At 40.5% G+C, this 16,650-nt stretch overlaps 1 protein-coding gene across 2 annotated transcripts in view; it reads right to left on the reverse strand.

The window, feature by feature from the left end:
* Window positions 1–16,650, reverse strand: part of IMMT (inner membrane mitochondrial protein) — a 300,472-nt gene that overhangs the window by 202,436 nt on the left and 81,386 nt on the right. The window contains exons 5-7 of one of the 2 annotated variants that reach the window (XM_069204314.1): window positions 15,124–15,246; window positions 8,690–8,806; window positions 3,387–3,523 (exon numbers count right to left, since the gene is read on the reverse strand). In XM_069204314.1, coding sequence (XP_069060415.1) covers window positions 3,387–3,523; window positions 8,690–8,806; window positions 15,124–15,246 — 377 coding nt within the window. The remainder of the gene's footprint in view (window positions 1–3,386; window positions 3,524–8,689; window positions 8,807–15,123; window positions 15,247–16,650) is intronic. The other variant, XM_069204323.1, reaches the window with a different exon arrangement.

Here is a 16,650-nt window from a genome sequence, read left to right on the forward strand (position 1 = left end):
AAAGTTTCAAAATAGTATCAGCAACTACGTGGCGCAGCGGATGTCAATCTATGTCTATCTTATAAAGTATGGGAAATAGACTTGCCAGTGCTGGAGCTAGATGACTTATGGCAAGCATCGTTATGCACTCTTTATACAACAGTATAACTTGCACCAATAAGGAGAAACCGCTTCTCTGCTTTGCACAGGTTTTACTGAATACCACAGATAATGGCTGGGTACCAGATCGAACAAAGGGGAGATTTAAGAGGGGAGAACAGCAAGCAAATTATATTGGTACATTTGTAAGCTGCCCAAGTATAACAACGTTCTTGGAGTGGGTAACTGCTGCACTACAGCACTTACTCGAGGTAAGCCAGACTCCTATTCTATTTGGGTTAAACGATATTGGAGACGGGAAATACATCTGTACAGGGGGCAACAGGTTTAAATGTATGTATTAGATTTTAAAATGTGCAATTAAAAAGAGAATGAATATATGGAGATGCTATGAAAAGTGGTAAGAACCAAGAGATTGAGAACATCATGCAGTCCAATTACTACAGAAGATAAATATTGTTCATTAACAATGTGATGTCCTTAAAGTGATGCCTTTGAGCCTTACAGTCAGTCCAGTATCTACAGAGATACATTAAATTGTGATGATATGACGACTTAACATAAAAAGCATTTGTGATACATTAAGTGTCGCATTTGCGAAAGTTAGAGGTATTGGCGGTGACAATGACACTTTTTTTTTTTTTTTTACTTTTGCTTTTTGTATGCAGCAAAAAAAAAAAGAAGCAGTTTAATCAGATGAAAGTGCAAAGCAATGTTCCATGAAACAAGTACTTTGAGAAGTTGGGAAATGTGTGTTTGAGATCCCCCACTACAAACAAATCTCGAGGACCCGGGGGAGGGTTACTATCTGGCTGTGTGGAGAGAGGTCACAGACACAAAGGACCAAGGGCCATATGTACGAACACGTTTTCCCATAGACACAGAATGGGCAAAACTGCTTGCTACATCTGGCCCCGAGTGAGAAGCCAAGCCCCTGCCACAAAGGTGCAGGCATGGACCTCTCCTGCTTGCTTCGGAGTTATGAACACCGCAGCATGAGACCAGCTCAATATTTCAATCTAGCTTTAGCACCCGGCAGGTGTCTATGGGAATTCACCTGTCCAAACGTGAGGCAGGGGAAATCTCCAGAGGGCGAGTTGGCCATAAAATGACTAAGAATTCCGCGTTTGTTAACTGATTTCCGCTGCACTAACGAGTATTTTGAAAGGCAGAAGTAAAAAGTTGTAAGCGTTCATCCGAAATAAGAAATTCTGAATTACATTACATCTGTATACACGGATTAGAGTTCTTCGCACAGACACATTATCACCTCCCTCCGAAGCAATACACTAATCGTGGCAGCCAGAAACAAAAATAGTGACCACGAACTCAGAGCAGTGTGAAGAACTATTGAGAGGGCAAGGTGCTTCTTTTAATAAGGAGGCGTTTCCACAACAAGTGAACACTGGAGGAACACGTTGCACAAAGCGTGTTCCCCAAAGAGCGTGCAAAGACAAACAAAAGTCAATCAACGGGCGGAAGTTTGACCCGAAGGTTTACTGCTATGTTAGGCGCAAAGGACATAAACCACGCATTAAAAGGATAACAATGGTAAAAGCCTGCTGTGTATTGTCGCCTTGTGAGATTTCAAAGGGGGCGGCAGGGCGATGAAATGTGGCCGAGAATATTTGTGGCAAAAGCAGTGTGGCGTAACATACAGAGTTGCCAACTTTGAGAACCGGGAACTGAGTTCCAGTCTGCCACCGGCTCTATTAAAAAAAAACAATAAAAAAATGCTGATCTAAAAATAAACAATGGAAATCAAAAGGCAGGTAGATAGTGTGAGTGTGTGGAAGTCCACAAAGGAAGCGCATTACCACTGAATAAAGAATGAGGCCCCTGTCGCTTAGAGACACGCGGAAGAATTAACCATGGTGCGTGGGCTCCAATAAACACAACAATGCTAAACATGAAGCCGAGGCAAGAGAAACAATATATGGCAACGTGAAGCGGAGGGGGCAAAGAAAAAAAACAGAGTGCCACACTAACCTATATGGCCATCTGTGCAATCATCCATGTAACAAAGCAGCCTCAAGGCGGGACTAACATGAAGCTTTTTCCTATGAAATCAAGGGAATTTCGAAAGGCATGTCAAGGAACTAATTAAAGTGATCGGCGTGATGTGGGCGTGTTTAAACCCCACAGATGTAGATTACAATGTGTCCAAGACAGCGCTGTCTAGCTCGACCTAAAAAAGAAATTCTTGCTTGTTTATTTGTTTTACTTTACTGTCATAAAAACAGACTAGCATGCATGTATACTATTTTAAACACATAAAAATATACTGGCCTTTCCACAAAAATATCTATTACGTTTGTGTGCCTTTTAAGATAACCACTTACAAGGCAAAATTCATTAGCTAGAGCTCCCTCTACCCCCCGGCTATCGCTAACTAGTTTGACAAATTTTGTGCCCAAAAAACTATAAAATTGTGGCCGAAAACAGCACAATTTGAGGTATTTTTGCAACAGGATCACAATGTGCTTGTCACAAATTTACTGAGCATATACTGTGAGCACACCAGCACCACACATGCAGCAAGTCCAGCTGGAAAGGGGGGTGAGTGATGCCAAAGAGACCGCAGATTACAATTTAAAACGTGCACTCTCTCTGGCACCATCCTGATGTCTCTGAAATACATTCTGCTGGAGGGGGCTGTGAATGTGGCTCCTCTACATTCCGCCATTTTATTGTAAAGTACGTTGGTGTTGCTTAACGCCTCACTGCAGCAGCATGTATTTCATCATGGTCTGAACATGAGGCTGATGCATGGAGGGTCGGGTCCAGGAGGTCTAAGAAAACATGGCAATGGGACTGCAGGAAAGCGAAAACTGGAGGGGGCCGTTGGGGTGTGGGCTGGTGAAGGTGACACGGGAAGAGTGAATGCAGGTCTGCTCTCCCGCCAGGAAGCTCGTAGTGATGCTTTTTACTGACCCAGCACGGCAGCGCAGTCTCAATACAATGTGGGTTTAACAGTTTGAAGATTTTGCAGGGACTTTTGCAAAAATCATGGGATTTTTTCTTAATTTATTTATTTTATTAAACAAAAGTACAAATTTTGCGAATTTATGGAAATCACAAAATCCTAAAGGGCATCTTCAGCCTGCTGGGCAAAGGAACCCGATGGCCAGCATCACTATAGTTGGAGACTAAGATTTTGCTTCAGCCTGGGATTTTTTTCACACAACAGTAGATCACAACACGCACCAAGTTATGCACTATTACCAAACACTTCCGTAACAAAAAGCCAGAGCTGGTCGCTTCGCCGTTGCTGGCTTGCAGTTTACCTCGGAGTCGTCCATGGCCTCTTTCAATCTTCGGGCATGAGCACTGACCGCGTGCACTGCAGCATCCTGGGCAGTAATTGCCTGAAGTGTAACATTAGCAGTATGGCTCAGAGCTTCTTCCAGAGCTGCAGCAATAGCTACGGAAAAAACATGAATAACGATGTTTACACTCTACTTCAGAATACAAATGTAATTCCTACAATCGCTTTGCTTTCCCAACCGCTCCACTCGCAGGGGTCTGGGCACAGGGGAATTGTGAAACTCTCACTTGAGAAAACTTAGAAGGATGTGGATAATACTGGGCAGAACTGAGTAACATAAAACAACTTAACTTCTTGTTTATGCTCCTTTAAAACAGTGACGGGACACGCTAGTCAGAAGTCTCTAAAGAGACACTCTAATACAGCCATAAGGTGTTACATAATGAAGCTGTAAGATGGGGGAACAAATGAAACAGAGGAGGAGGAAAATGAGGGAAGGTAGAGAAAGATGGACAGGTTAGAAGGATAGAGAGAAGGATGAATGAAGATAAAGGATGGGTGGAGTGGGTGATGGAGGATCAATGGAGAGAAAGATGGAAGAATGGATGATGGATGGATTGAATGGCTATAGGAGAGAAGGATGAGTGGGTAAAGAGGATGGATGGGCAGAAGGATCGTTAGAAAGAAGGATAGATGATGGATGCTGCACTGTTTGATGAATTGAGAAAATGACAGGCAATGGAAAGAAAGATGGATGGATAGATAGATGAGTGAGAAAGAAAATTAAGTATGGATAGGGAAGGAAGATTGAGTAGATGGATAAAAAAAAGACAATTATGACAAGGAGGTAAAGATGAAAAAGATAAAGGATGAGCCATTTCAAAAGAGTGTCAGAGCTATGCCCATTGTGAACTACTTATGGGAGTAGGGCTTAAAAGTAATGAAGAATCCAGCCATAGTGACTATGGTTCTACAGCGCCTGGATAAGACGTAAAGACTTTAGAGGATGCTCCTGCATTTCTCACTGGCCACCCAAAGCCTGATTCAGTTTTCACACAGGTAGCCCAGCGCAGATCTCAGTGCCAATCACAGCGCCTCTGGGCAAAGAGGGTATGTGCCTTTATAATATACGCAAGCACTCCTCATCTTTGTCAGCACTTACAGTTAGGGCAGCAAATTCTCTGGCTGTTCTTGGAAGATATGATCACCAACTGTGGGTGACAGTTGCTACATATGTGGACCAGCAGCAGGAGGAGTTTAAAGCAGAGGTCAAGAAAATTTTGCTGGTGGGGAAGTGCACATGATCGGATGTGATAGATAGTGCCATGGACATTGCTACTGCTGCATTCAGGTAACTTGCAGGTGCTGTCGTATTCAGGAGACAAGGCTGGCTCAAAGCAACTTTTTTTAGTCTGGAGCTCCAAAACAAAGTACTAGATCTACCCTTCGATGGAGAAGCTTTTTTCGGCAAGCATGTCAACAACTCCCTGCAAGCCATAAAAACAGACATTGTCACAGCTAAATCACTGGGAGCACTTCAATATAGGAAATTGCCCTTTGGAGGTGCCCAAGGAAGAGGTCTTCCCTCATACAGAGGAGTTTACCCACAATATCGTTACCTCTCATATTAATCTTCCTCTCAGCAATTTTGTCCTTGGTACTGACAACGGCACCCACCACAAGCAGCCTGCAGTAGGCCCACGCCAAGAGGCAGAGCGGGACGCTGGTTGACGTCAATGACTGCTTATATGCTCCGGCTTCTCCCCTTTCCTCCGTTATAAGGCTAGAAGGGAGACTATTCAACTATATTTAACGCTGGCAAAAGAGAACAACTGACCAATGGGTCTTAGACCTTGTTCAATTGGATCATACTGTAGAATTCATCCAGACCCCACCTCCATTATGAAACATATATGAATTCTCAAGTTGGAGGTCAAAGCCATGCTCAAGAAAGAGGCGGTAGAAAGAATTCCTACATCACAACAAGGGAAAGAATTATATTCCTGTTTCTTCTTGGTCCGAAAAAGTTGGAGGGAGTGGGGACCAATTCTCAGCCTCTGAGATCTCAACACTTCTCTCAAAAACAGTCATTCCACATAGTAACATTGCAGGATAATCTGCTATTTCTAAATCAGGGAGATTTGCAACCCTTGAGGTGTATTATTTACATCCCCATCCACCCATCGCACAGAAAATTCCTAAGATTCACAGTAGCCGGCAGCCGTTACTAGTTCAGATTTCTTCCCTTTGGTCTGAAGTCTGCACCCCAAATATTCAGTGTTTAGCACCTGTAGCAGCCTTTTTAAGGAAACACAAACACCAGGTGTTCCCAGATTTAGACAGTTGGTTAGGCAAGGTGCCTTCCGATCAAGTGCACAGAGATAGACAATTGCCTGCACAACCCTATTCAAAGAGTTGAGTCTCGCTCTGAATTAGAAGTCTGTCCTTCAGCCATCAAGGAACATAACATTTTTGGGAGCAACACTTGATACTACACTCAGCAAAGCGTATCCACTTCAGAGAGACAGTTAAAGCTAATGTCCTTAGCAAAATTGATACAAGGAAAAGTGTCTTTCATTTCACCTCTACAAGTCCCTACTAGGGATGATGTCATCATGCATTCCTCTAGTTCCATTTTGCTACGGATGCAGAGGCTCCAGGAAGAACTAGACAGACAGTGGATACATACAACAGGCCTTTGGACGACGACATCATAGTCCATGGTCAATGCCATATTTTGGTGGACGTAACAGACAAACCTGTTAGTCAGCTTTTCTTACCTAAGTCTAGCTTCTCAATTGGTCATCACCAATGACACCTCCATAGAAAGATGGGAGAGCTTACCGTCAAGACCTGCAGGACAGCGGCAGGTGGCAAAAGTCTTATCTATATTTCAATCTGCTCATGGCAGTGCACCTAGCATTACAGGCTTTCCTTCAGAGAATAAGAAACTCTGCAGTGCTGATCGGAACAGACAATTCGACCACAATGCACTACATCAACAAGCAAGGTGGTGCGGGACCACACCTCCTGTCTCAGGAGACACAAGACATCTTGGAGTGTTCTATCTGGCACAGGGTGCATCTGTGAGCAGAACATGTCCCCGGAAAGCAAAACACAGTAATGGACACACTCAGCAGACTGAGGACCTCTTACCATGAGTCGGAACTAGATCAGGAAATCCTCTACAATGTCTTCTTCCAGAGGGCAAACTGAATATTGACCACTTTGAAACCCCCTAGAGCCGAAGTGACTGTTCTTTGCAAGCGGCATCACCATCAGGGATCATGGGGGAATGCATTTTTGATTGCGATTTCCATAATCTTTGCTTACGGCTTTCCTCCCATACCTCTACTTTCCAGAGTCCTCATGAAAATGAACACTGAACCATGCAGGATGATTCTCAGAATCCTAACGTGACATCGCCAGCACTGGTTTACAGAGCTGCTTCTCGTCCCGGAGAAACCTCACATCCACTTGAAAAGGATACTCGCTCTTCTAACAATGAACAAGGGCCAAGTGCTGCATCTGGATCCCAAGTCTCTTCACTTATTGGCTTGGCTCCTGAGCACAATTAATTTGCCAATTTAAACGTCTCTCCAGACTTCAGCGACATCCTTGCCAGAGCACACTTAGAAAGTACAAACAAAACCTGAACCCTTTACGTGGAAACAATTTAGCATATGGTGCCAACATGCGAACATACATCCACTTTCCTCTTCACCTGAAGGGAGCCTTCATATCTCCTGCAGTTAGCACGCTCGGGATTGGCTCATGCATCCATCAAAATCCATTTGATGCCCATCTTCAGCTTCAGGCAATCACCCACGTCGCCGTCATTGTGGTCAGCCAAAATAGTTAAACAATTCCTCAAAGGATTATTTAGAGGTTTCCCACCAGTCAGACCTCCTCCTCTGCTCTGGCAACTGAACACTGTGCTCTCACAGCTTATGAAGCACCTGCTTGCACCCTTTCTCAGTGCGGATATTAAATTCCTTTCTTGGAAGGTTGCTTTTGTAGCTTTAACTTCTGCTAGACAATTGAGCGAGATTCAAGCCCTCACCATAAGGGAACCTGCAATTTAGGGTCAATTGGGTGATTCTTCGCACAAACCCAAAGTTTGTTCCTAAAGTCCCTTCAGACTTTCATCTCAATGAGCCTGTCATTCTAAAAAAACATTTTTTCCAAATCCTCCACCACCAGCCAAACATGCACTAAGTAGAGCACAGAGAGAAAAAAAAAAAAAGAAAAAAAAAAATGGACTACCTTTTTGAAAACAAAAACTGATAAAAATATAAGTTTTTTTCAGCTCTGCGTGTTCCTGAAAGCTGGGAAGATAGTAAATTTAGCACAGCAAGCTATTTGTTGATGCCTTTGTTGGAACTAAAACCAGACACTTATCTGTAGAACCTTGTTCCTATTTTTCACAACAACAAAAAAACTCACAGTTTAAATACATTTTGCCTATTTTCTCCATTCCCACCAGAGGAATCTACAAACTACAGGTACCTTTAGGATCCCCAGTATGTTGGGGAAAAAAGGACTCAAAGTTGGAGTAGATGGATTATGTGAAAAAAAAAAAGTTATGGAGCCCTAAGCGCAAACTACCCCAAATAGCCAATAGCATTTCAAAATGTGGAAAGCCTTTCCTCATATTTATCTGTCTTTCTAAAATTATAGACGTATCTGGTGTCTTAGATGCATAAACCTATACATACATTGTTCTTTTTGAATGAGGCATTAAATCTGGGGACTCATCAAATACATGATTAAGAAAAACAGCCATTTATGTCTGTGAATAAATCTAGCAATATCTCAATGTCTCCACTGCATTGCATACAGTAAAACTGAAGTACTCCATAAGGGAGACTAATGCAACATTTGAGCCAATAAAATGCTGAAATGCCTTAAGTAGGTATTTCAACAAAGAGGCAGACCCAAAGCTCATCTCTGTAAACTTTTTTTGTCTGTTGACGTGACAATGTGCGCTCTGGCAAAGAGCTAATGCTTACTCTAGCTAGACCAAAGAATTTATGTAAAAGATTTCAAGAACAGAGTAGTCAAAGTGCAGCCGCAAATCTGTCTTAAGAGATCGCAGAGCATGAGTCGGCCCAGGGAGTCACTGAAAACAACTATGGAGACACAGGACTAAAGCCATGTTGGTAGGATTACATAAATGGCTTCCTAACTTCAAGCTAGTTCTAGAATTGTTTTGTTTCTAGTACTCCTCACTTGAAATATTCCTAACATGAAGGCAACTACGTAAAATAGCTGATAAAGTAACAACTATTCAAACAGGCACCACCATGCACCAGATCATACATCCTATCTTTGCTTGTTCATTCTTTTCTTGTTCAGCGAGCCTGGCAGCAACTTCCTCTGGTGGTCGCTCCTTCAGGGGATGAGATCCTTCATGTGCACATTCGTCACAAGCTTTACCTTAGATAAGAAAGAGAAAATCTCACTGAACCAGGAGTATGTATCCATATATCAAATGGACCACATCTGTTACTCCAGTATACACATCATTTTAGATAAAAGTCCAAGGCAAACCAGAGGGAAAGCAGACTATTGTAGCAATCTGAAGCATAAGCCTGAATATTAGGTCATTAGTTTGACTAGTCGCGGAAGCAATGAGATGTTAAAACATGTAAAGCAACAAATGTTACAACAGTTTCTATTAAAAGGCAGATAGTGCAACATCACTGTCCTATTCAGCGATCAAGTATGATAATAACTTGGCATCATATAAGAGCATAAACTACAACGGTTTGCCAAAATTAAATTCCTTGTGAATAAAATAAAATTTCAAACAACTTCCTGTTCAGATCTCCTTTGAATCTTCAATTTTAATTACTACAAACCAGAAATCCTTTTTGGTTCTAATCACAACAGTAATTTAAATACCTATTAGTTCTTATTATAAATCTCATACTTAATTTCATTTAGGAGTTAATCTTGTAATATAAACACTTAATACATTTCAATGTGATTCACTTTTCAATTCCTTAAATGACACTTTCAGACTATCACTTTGCGTGAGTGATACAAAACAATCATCTAGAATTAACAAAGTTACATTCCCGAACCTATATCTCCATAAAAGAAAAGTAAATACTGTAAAGCTTGAAGAACTATTACTGGCATGCTTGTTCACAGTCCATGCACTTCTCTACGACTATTAACCGGATCTCAAATTGAGTCTAAAGTTTATTTTTGGTTATTTGACAAGTATCCATCTTTCCCTAAGAGTGTTCCATGAACTTTTTGTTGCCCCCATCATGGATATGATTTTAAAAGTCCATTACCACATGGTATTTAAATACATTACAGAAAATAGTCCTTGAATTAGAAAAGGTAATTTAAGGTTTTATTAAATCCTCCTGTTGAAAACGAATCCAAAGCAGTTGGCCAACCACATTTCGTACGTATCAAGATTCTTCATAGGGTTTAGTAGTGTCCAAGCACTGAAACCTTATTTGGTCAAACATGTGGCACTGCTCCCTTAAGCGTTGGGCAGTAGGTGACTCAATATTTGATATTATGTATAATTAATGGTTTGTTTCACCTTATTGTTGCTTTGAGGATAGTTTTAACTATACTTGATTTACCACACAGGCATTTTGCTGCGTGCACGACAAATTGCATTAACATGTAATTAACCCTTCCTTTTAGCCGATTAACCAGCGTGAGGAAAGATGCTTGGTTAAGATATAAGTATACCAGCTACCTGAAAGCAGAGATGTTGCTATTTCTGAGCCAAAAAAGGTCTGTTGCCTTTTTAACACCCACCAAAAGCAAAGGCAAGGAGGTTATGGTGATTTGTTTTTCGAAGTGCATCAGTCAAACCCCATATCTTTTAAATTCATTTCATTTGATTCCAAATTGCAATCTCTCAAAGCCAGCCAATATGCTTTTACACTCTCACTTCAACTCTGAACATTTTAACCTTTCTTTGCAGTGAAGATCTCAAAGATTTGCATGACTATCAGTCTTGAAAATGCTCAGAGATCATTGTATTAAAGATCTTACTTGAATCAGCCCAGACTTTTGCACAAAACATTTAAGGTTAATTACTAAATCTCATTATTGTAAGAGTCAACCCTCAGCACTTCTGCCAATTCTAATTAACTAGTCATGCTGTTCAACCGCTTTGAGTGAATGCATTGTTACTGGAGCCGGGAAGTTAGTAGCAATAAACCTCCAGATCAAAAAGTCTTGCTTGAGGACTTCGTCAATTTCTGTCCCATTTTAGAAAAACGTTGGAGAAGCTTGTTGCTGACAGTTGTGAGTAAACGCATAGACCTCTTTTAAGTCTGTCTTTATCACCAAGGAAGTAGTGCTGTGTGCGTTAGACAACTGTCACATGCTGACTGACTGTGGTAGTGCCCTAGCGCTATCCCAGCTATGTCTTTCAGCCATCAAACATCATCTGACATAACTTCAACAGCCTAGCCAGAGGCTGCTTTATGGGTACTGTTCTTACGAGTCTTAAATCCTTATTAGTGCGAATGGCACAAGCAGTTGCTTTCCCACCGTTTTTCATCTCAGAAGCCAGAAAATTGATGTCCAGCACTGATACATTCTCTCTACCTTTTTGTTCAACCTGTACATGCAGCCTCTTGACAAACTGATCAACCACTCATGGGTCCGAATTAAGATGTAAGCAGATGACAAGTTCATGTTTAGCCTCACATTGCTCATGTTCAAGGAGTGATGCTGACAGCAGGTTATATGTTTGTTGCCTTATCCTGCGAGGTAGTTTGTAACCAAATGATTCCAGTCTAGCCTTAACCACTCAAACTAAAGATGCCAACGTTTAGTTTATACAGCAGTGGATCCTGAAATGAATACCCCCATTCAACGAAAAACAGATGTGCAGCCAAGTGATTAAAATGTGTTGATGCATTCTGAGATCGAATAAGCAAATTCAATGGCCCTAGCGCACCCTGTGAAGATACTTCACCTGGTACAGAACGTTGCGTTGCTGCTAATAAACATGCTCTCAAGACCGAAGTAAATTTACCCGGTGCTTTCATTCCTCCCATAGTTCCTGATTTGCAAAGTTAAGATCATCATACATAATTGAATCTAACAGAAGACCAAAATTCTCAGCCTCCAAATGTTAGTTGTACCCTTCGAATTAATTTCTTGTACTAGCTAAATGATGTTCTATAGATGTCCTAATTGTGAAACACCATCCCTCCTACCAGTGTCAAGCCTAATAGGATTAATTTGACTAATCAGTTAAATAACGTCCACTGCTAGGCTCTTTTCTCTACCAAATCATGTTTATCATCACTGGTCACAACTCAATTGTTACATTTAAGTCAGCACCAAAAAGTGGAGTGAAGATATGCTTCATAAAATCAATATAACATTATTACAATCAAAGGACACCAAACATGGGTAGATGCTAATCATAGCCTTATAGAAAGGTTGTTTGTTTTGAGGTATGTTTCCTTAAATCAATTTATGCACTTCCAATAAAGTTTTGTAAATCAGTGTTCGATGTGGTAGTACAGCTACTTTATCAATACTATTTCATAGGATTTAGCAACATCTTCCCACATCTACAAACAAGATTTTTATATTTTTTTCTTTACTAAAAACACAGCTTTTACACAGTCCTGATGTCAATAGAGCCTGGAGATGATAATCACAAAGATTTCTGAGACATATGTTGCTTTCCTAAGCAACTGGTACGTGCAGAAGCTTCAATTTTCAAACAAAGAAATATGACCATCATAACACTGTTCTCTGACAAAGCAAATTAATCTCCAAGTGTTAAACTGAGAGCCCATTTGACAGGAGGAAATTCTGCTACTGCTCCTCTGGTCTAGAACAGCCATATTTCAACTATTTGTTATACTGGCACCCGGAAATAAAGAACTGACATACCCGGAAATATGGTTCTTTAGTGATAGGATCAGCTGCAGTAAATAGTGTGCCTGGTCAAGTATATTAGAAGAGACCAGATGGTGATGGTTCGATGACTTTATAGCTACTCCATTCTGGCTTTTTCATAGCAACTGTCAGTTAAAACTTGGCAAAGTGCTGTTTCAATAGGAAACTAAACCACACTCTATCAGTTGAACATTCTTCAGGTGCAAGATATTTCCATTCATCACCTCTGAAAATGTGGTCATCAAAATTGGCATCTCATTTTTCCCACTCGTCATCATCACCATGGTCAATGTTGAATTCAAGTATGTGAGATTTTTCTATAGGCCTCTTCTGATCCGGACGGATGGGAAAAACTAGCATCAGAGAGCCTTAGCAATTCACAGATGTTGGGATTGTCCTGACAGTACTTATGGTAAGAAAGGCTAGCCTGGGCTGCTGGTGATAAAGTGTTGGTTGACCAAAAGCAGATTCACCAAAGTAGATTCAGGTACGCTCTTAAAAACCTCCTACCGAGTTTGTCCATTATCTCTTGCAGGGATATAAAAATATCTACGCATTACTAGGGCACAGTAGCTTAAGTTCAATATTGTGTGAAGAAAGATGGTATTTGTATTGTTTGTTATGTTTTACGAATTCACCACTTAGTGGGAACATTATACCAGCTTGTGTAGACTCTTTGTAAAATCTAGAATAAATGCAAGAGGTACAATGGGTTCTAACCAACTAAATTGGTGGAAACATTATTTGCAAACGTGGAGCTCTACAGCAAAGCATGAACCCAGCAGAAACAAATAAAAATGCTTTAAATCCAGAACCTCAAAACTTAAAGGCCTTTTTCCTGATTGTGAAGAAAGACGTTGTTGTGCAACATTTCCACAAATGCACCTTTGGCTGAAGGTCTATTAAAGTTTCAAAAGCTCAAAATGCACAGAATTAATATGATTTGAATCACCTTTAATTGGTTACATAGTAATGTTTTCTTGACAAGCCTCATGAACCAAATAATGTATTCAGAAGATTTCCTTGCAGTCAAAGAGGTCATTGGGGCTTCATGGACTTACAGAGGCAGACCTGGGGATTCTCATAGCATTTTGATAATTATGTGGGAGTTTCTTTTTTGTGTTTAATGAAGGGTTACTCATTCTCTTATGACACCACATTAGTAAGGTGAATTGCACCATATCACAGAGCATGTATTATTTATGCTTTCATTAGAGGTAGTCAAACAAGGAGTGGCACCAGGGAGTCCACCTTGGTCCTGAAGAGGAGCCTAGGGGTAAGGCTCCGAAACATGTGGACTAGGAAGTAAGGTACATTGCATCCCCCACTTCCACAGCCCCTTTATAATCATATCACCTCCAAGAGATCTATTAAATCATTGGAATTACTAGGAGACAGGTATTTTTAACTCACCCAAGACCCCACCACTCCTATCCCTCCTGTGATTCACATTGATGAGACTACATCAGTGCTCCCACGTATCCCATAGGTCGTGGCACGCCCAGCACTGTAGCGGAATGGGAAGAAACCCAATAAAGAAGCATGCCACCAAGGGGTAACCCTGTTGGGTGAGGGTTTTTCTAACAGGAAAATCCTTTTTCCTGTCCATCCTGTGATAGTTCTTTCGGCTGGGCCTCTGTGGTAATGTTATGTAGACTAGAAGGAGGACAGACCGAGCCCCACAACCTCCTTCTCCCTCTTTGTTTTTGTAATTCAGGGACCCGCTCAAAGCTATGACATGAACCTGCATTAGCATTATGCTAAATATACAATCTGGCTCTATTACAGAATGAACATAGGTACTATGTGTGTGCCTGTTCTCTGTTCTCTTCATACAGGAAATATCCAATAATAGTTAGGACACACTAACAAACTACCAAACATACAGTTTGTTCCAGATGGAAATCTCTATTTTCCTTGGGATTACAGGTGCATGAGTCGGTATCTTTAGGGTAAGGAGGACTCACATATGCGTTTTGAAACTTTATCAAGCCCTAGGTCTCATAGCGACGTTGTCAAATGAGATACTTTATCTACTGCACTACATTCTTGCCTCAAATGAATCGGAGTAGCTAGCTATTGGTTTTTAAATGCATTTGGGGGACTGCACTGTATTATGATGGATTGTTGAATGTGTGATAATACTATTGATCTCTAGAAGGTCTTACTTGAACAATAGCAACTGAAGTTGATTTTAATTATCTGGTGGTAGACAGAAATCTGAATGAGATATATACTTGGACTGTATGTATATGGAAGTTTTCCACTGTTGCCTTATAGTTCCTATGTTGTGATTAACTGCTGAAAAAAAAAAAAGGCATGATGAAGTGGAGAGGCACCTCAAAAGGTGGTCCGTCAATTAGAAATTCTGCATTTGCATTCTCTATATGCACACGGATACAGAACTAAATAGTACCATCTTATCTTCCATTTTACTTAAATATGTTTTTATGACAAATTACTTCTGATTACTATTAATGCCCAATTAAAATCCTTACATTGCACATTTTGTTCTTCAGATCTGAGGGTCTCAGCAAGATTAGTTATCTTGTCAGAAACGTCTCCCTTCCGAGACAGTATCCATGCTTTAGCATTTCGAGTTGCTGATAGCTTCAGATTTGGTACAGAAATTTACTTACTTGAACTACTCTTACAAGTAACTAACTTTCTTACTTCACATTTTAGATCCGCAATTGACAATTTTAAATATAAATTTATGGTTGCAGTCTAATTGTGGACTGTACTTTTTAATATCAACATGCAATATTTCCCCACACAGCAGTGCCCTGGACAGTCACAAATATAAGGCAAAATAATGAATTAATAACACAGAAATGTGGGAGGAGTACCTGAGGCATCTGGTCTATGTTGTGCAGACTCCTGATTTGGGGATTCATGTATATGAACGGCTGGAGCTGGCACGGACAGGCTGTCACCAGTTGCAGAAATAATGTGAGCTGCTTGTGAAGAAGCTGCAAAGGAAAATACTTTGAAATTTTAAAAACATAAAGTTGGAAGGCTTCTTTCTATATAAACTATCAATCCCAAGTAAATACAGTTTATTTTAAAACACCATATGTTTTTGTTTAAGCAAGTTACGTTTTTTCTATGCAGTAATGCAATAGTGTACAAGATTGTTTAAGTTACTTGTATGAACACATCTGGGTAATCAATACCTTAAAAAGCACATAGAACACATGCAACGTTTTAGAGCAGTGGTTCCCAACTTTTTAACTTCTGTGGACCCCCACTTTAGTATTTTACTGGATCCCAGGGACACCCACTGAACCATAATTGGAATCTGAACACCCCCCACTGAGTCATTACTGGAAGCTGGGGACCCTGGCATAAACACTGTCAATGATTTGAAACACAAAGAAATACACAACAATACACAAACAAGCATTCATCAAACAAAACTAACACATTTTATTTAATTAGCAAACAAATATGCTGCTCCAACGAATCAATCTGAGGATACCAAATACATTTTTAGCCTCCAATTTAAACCTCCTGACATTTAAAGTATGTTTTAAAATTTTCAATTGTACATTTAGCCACTTTATTTATATACACTTTACTAAACTGTTAATATTATTTAATTTTGTAAGCAGTTGCGGATCCCTGAGGAGGCTTCGCCGACCTCCCACGGGTCGCCGGACCACAGGTTGGGAACGACTTTGAAGCATTCCCAATAATTAAAACACCCAACAAAAGGTGTGCTTTATTTGCTTATCAGTATTTTAATGTCTGTGAAACAGTGGCAAGGCTCTACTTAACATAGTGCAAAGAACACGTTTTTAACAGAGGACAATCCACTCAAGGAAAGGACTAAACAAGTACACATAGGCGAGAGAATGATTTTCGGATTTAAGAAAAGGGCTAGCCATACTCAAAAACTCTATTGGGCAAGTAATTAATCTTCCTTTTCAATCCATAAATCTGGAATAATGGCAAACAGTAACAAAGAGTTCATGTAAAAAGAAAATCAATATTTTGTACAGTTCTGTATTTATTGTTGAAATGATTCTGAGAAAAACCTAAATGTGAGAAGAGAAGTTTAATGGGTGGATTTAGCATATGACAGCTACAGTACATCCTCCCAAAATGGTAGGTGTCTCAGAGTCACCCTATCACGAGTGTACACATGGCATTACAATGGGAATATGGACATCAGCCTATATTTGTCTCACTTAGTCACAACTGGTTCCCTGAAGACAACCATGACCAAAACAGAAACACCTTCCATCCCAAAAGCGCTGGTAGAGAAGCCAATGCTGAAAGATGACATAATGAAAGTAACAAGCCAACAGGCCAAAGTAGAGAATGCCTTTAAACACACTGGAGCTCTAGTGGTTTAAATACTGCACAAAATG

The sequence above is a fragment of the Pleurodeles waltl genome, chromosome 1_2 (assembly GCF_031143425.1).
Source record: "Pleurodeles waltl isolate 20211129_DDA chromosome 1_2, aPleWal1.hap1.20221129, whole genome shotgun sequence".
NCBI classification, from domain to species: domain Eukaryota; kingdom Metazoa; phylum Chordata; class Amphibia; order Caudata; family Salamandridae; genus Pleurodeles; species Pleurodeles waltl.